This window comes from Bison bison, unplaced genomic scaffold (genome assembly GCF_000754665.1).
Source record: "Bison bison bison isolate TAMUID 2011002044 unplaced genomic scaffold, Bison_UMD1.0 scf7180017864340, whole genome shotgun sequence".
NCBI lineage: Eukaryota > Metazoa > Chordata > Mammalia > Artiodactyla > Bovidae > Bison > Bison bison.
Genome location: NW_011494912.1, coordinates 1983336 through 1983791, shown reverse-complemented (window position 1 = coordinate 1983791; position 456 = coordinate 1983336). Strand labels below are relative to the sequence as shown.

Sequence of the window (456 nt, the reverse complement as noted above, 5' to 3'; positions counted from 1 at the left end):
GTCCTCCGCCCCGTCCCGGCCCAGACCCCCGCGGAGGAAGCGGCGAGAGTCCACCTCGGCCGAAGAGGACATCATTGATGGATTTGCCATGACCAGCTTTGTCACTTTTGAAGCGCTGGAGGTAAGGGGGACCCCCCTCCCCCCCGGTTTCCCTTTATAGGCACGGCCCCCTCCCTCCTCGGCTGTGCTCGGCTCTGCTGCCTCCCCCCGCCGCGCTCCGGTCGGTCTGGCTGTCTGTCTGTCTGTCTAGGCTGAGGTCTTATTGTTGGGGCGGGGGGGTAGCTGGGGGCGCGGGTAGACAGGCAGCAGGAGGGAATCGCCAAGCCGTGCCTGGTCTCCTGGTCTCCTCGTTCTCGCTCGCCTTCCCCTTGCGCCTCCTCCCCGCACCCCCTCCACAGCAGATGGGCAGAAAGAAAGGGGTTCAGGCATCACAACAATGCGCCCCCCTCCACGGAG

At 66.0% G+C, this 456-nt stretch overlaps 1 protein-coding gene across 1 annotated transcript in view; it reads left to right on the top strand.

The window, feature by feature from the left end:
* AUTS2 (autism susceptibility candidate 2) overlaps positions 1-456 on the top strand; it is a 1223225-nt gene that overhangs the window by 764 nt on the left and 1222005 nt on the right. Inside the window, exon 2 of the mRNA XM_010854341.1 lies at positions 3-121. Within this exon, the coding sequence (XP_010852643.1) occupies positions 3-121 (119 nt within the window). The remainder of the gene's footprint in view (positions 1-2; positions 122-456) is intronic.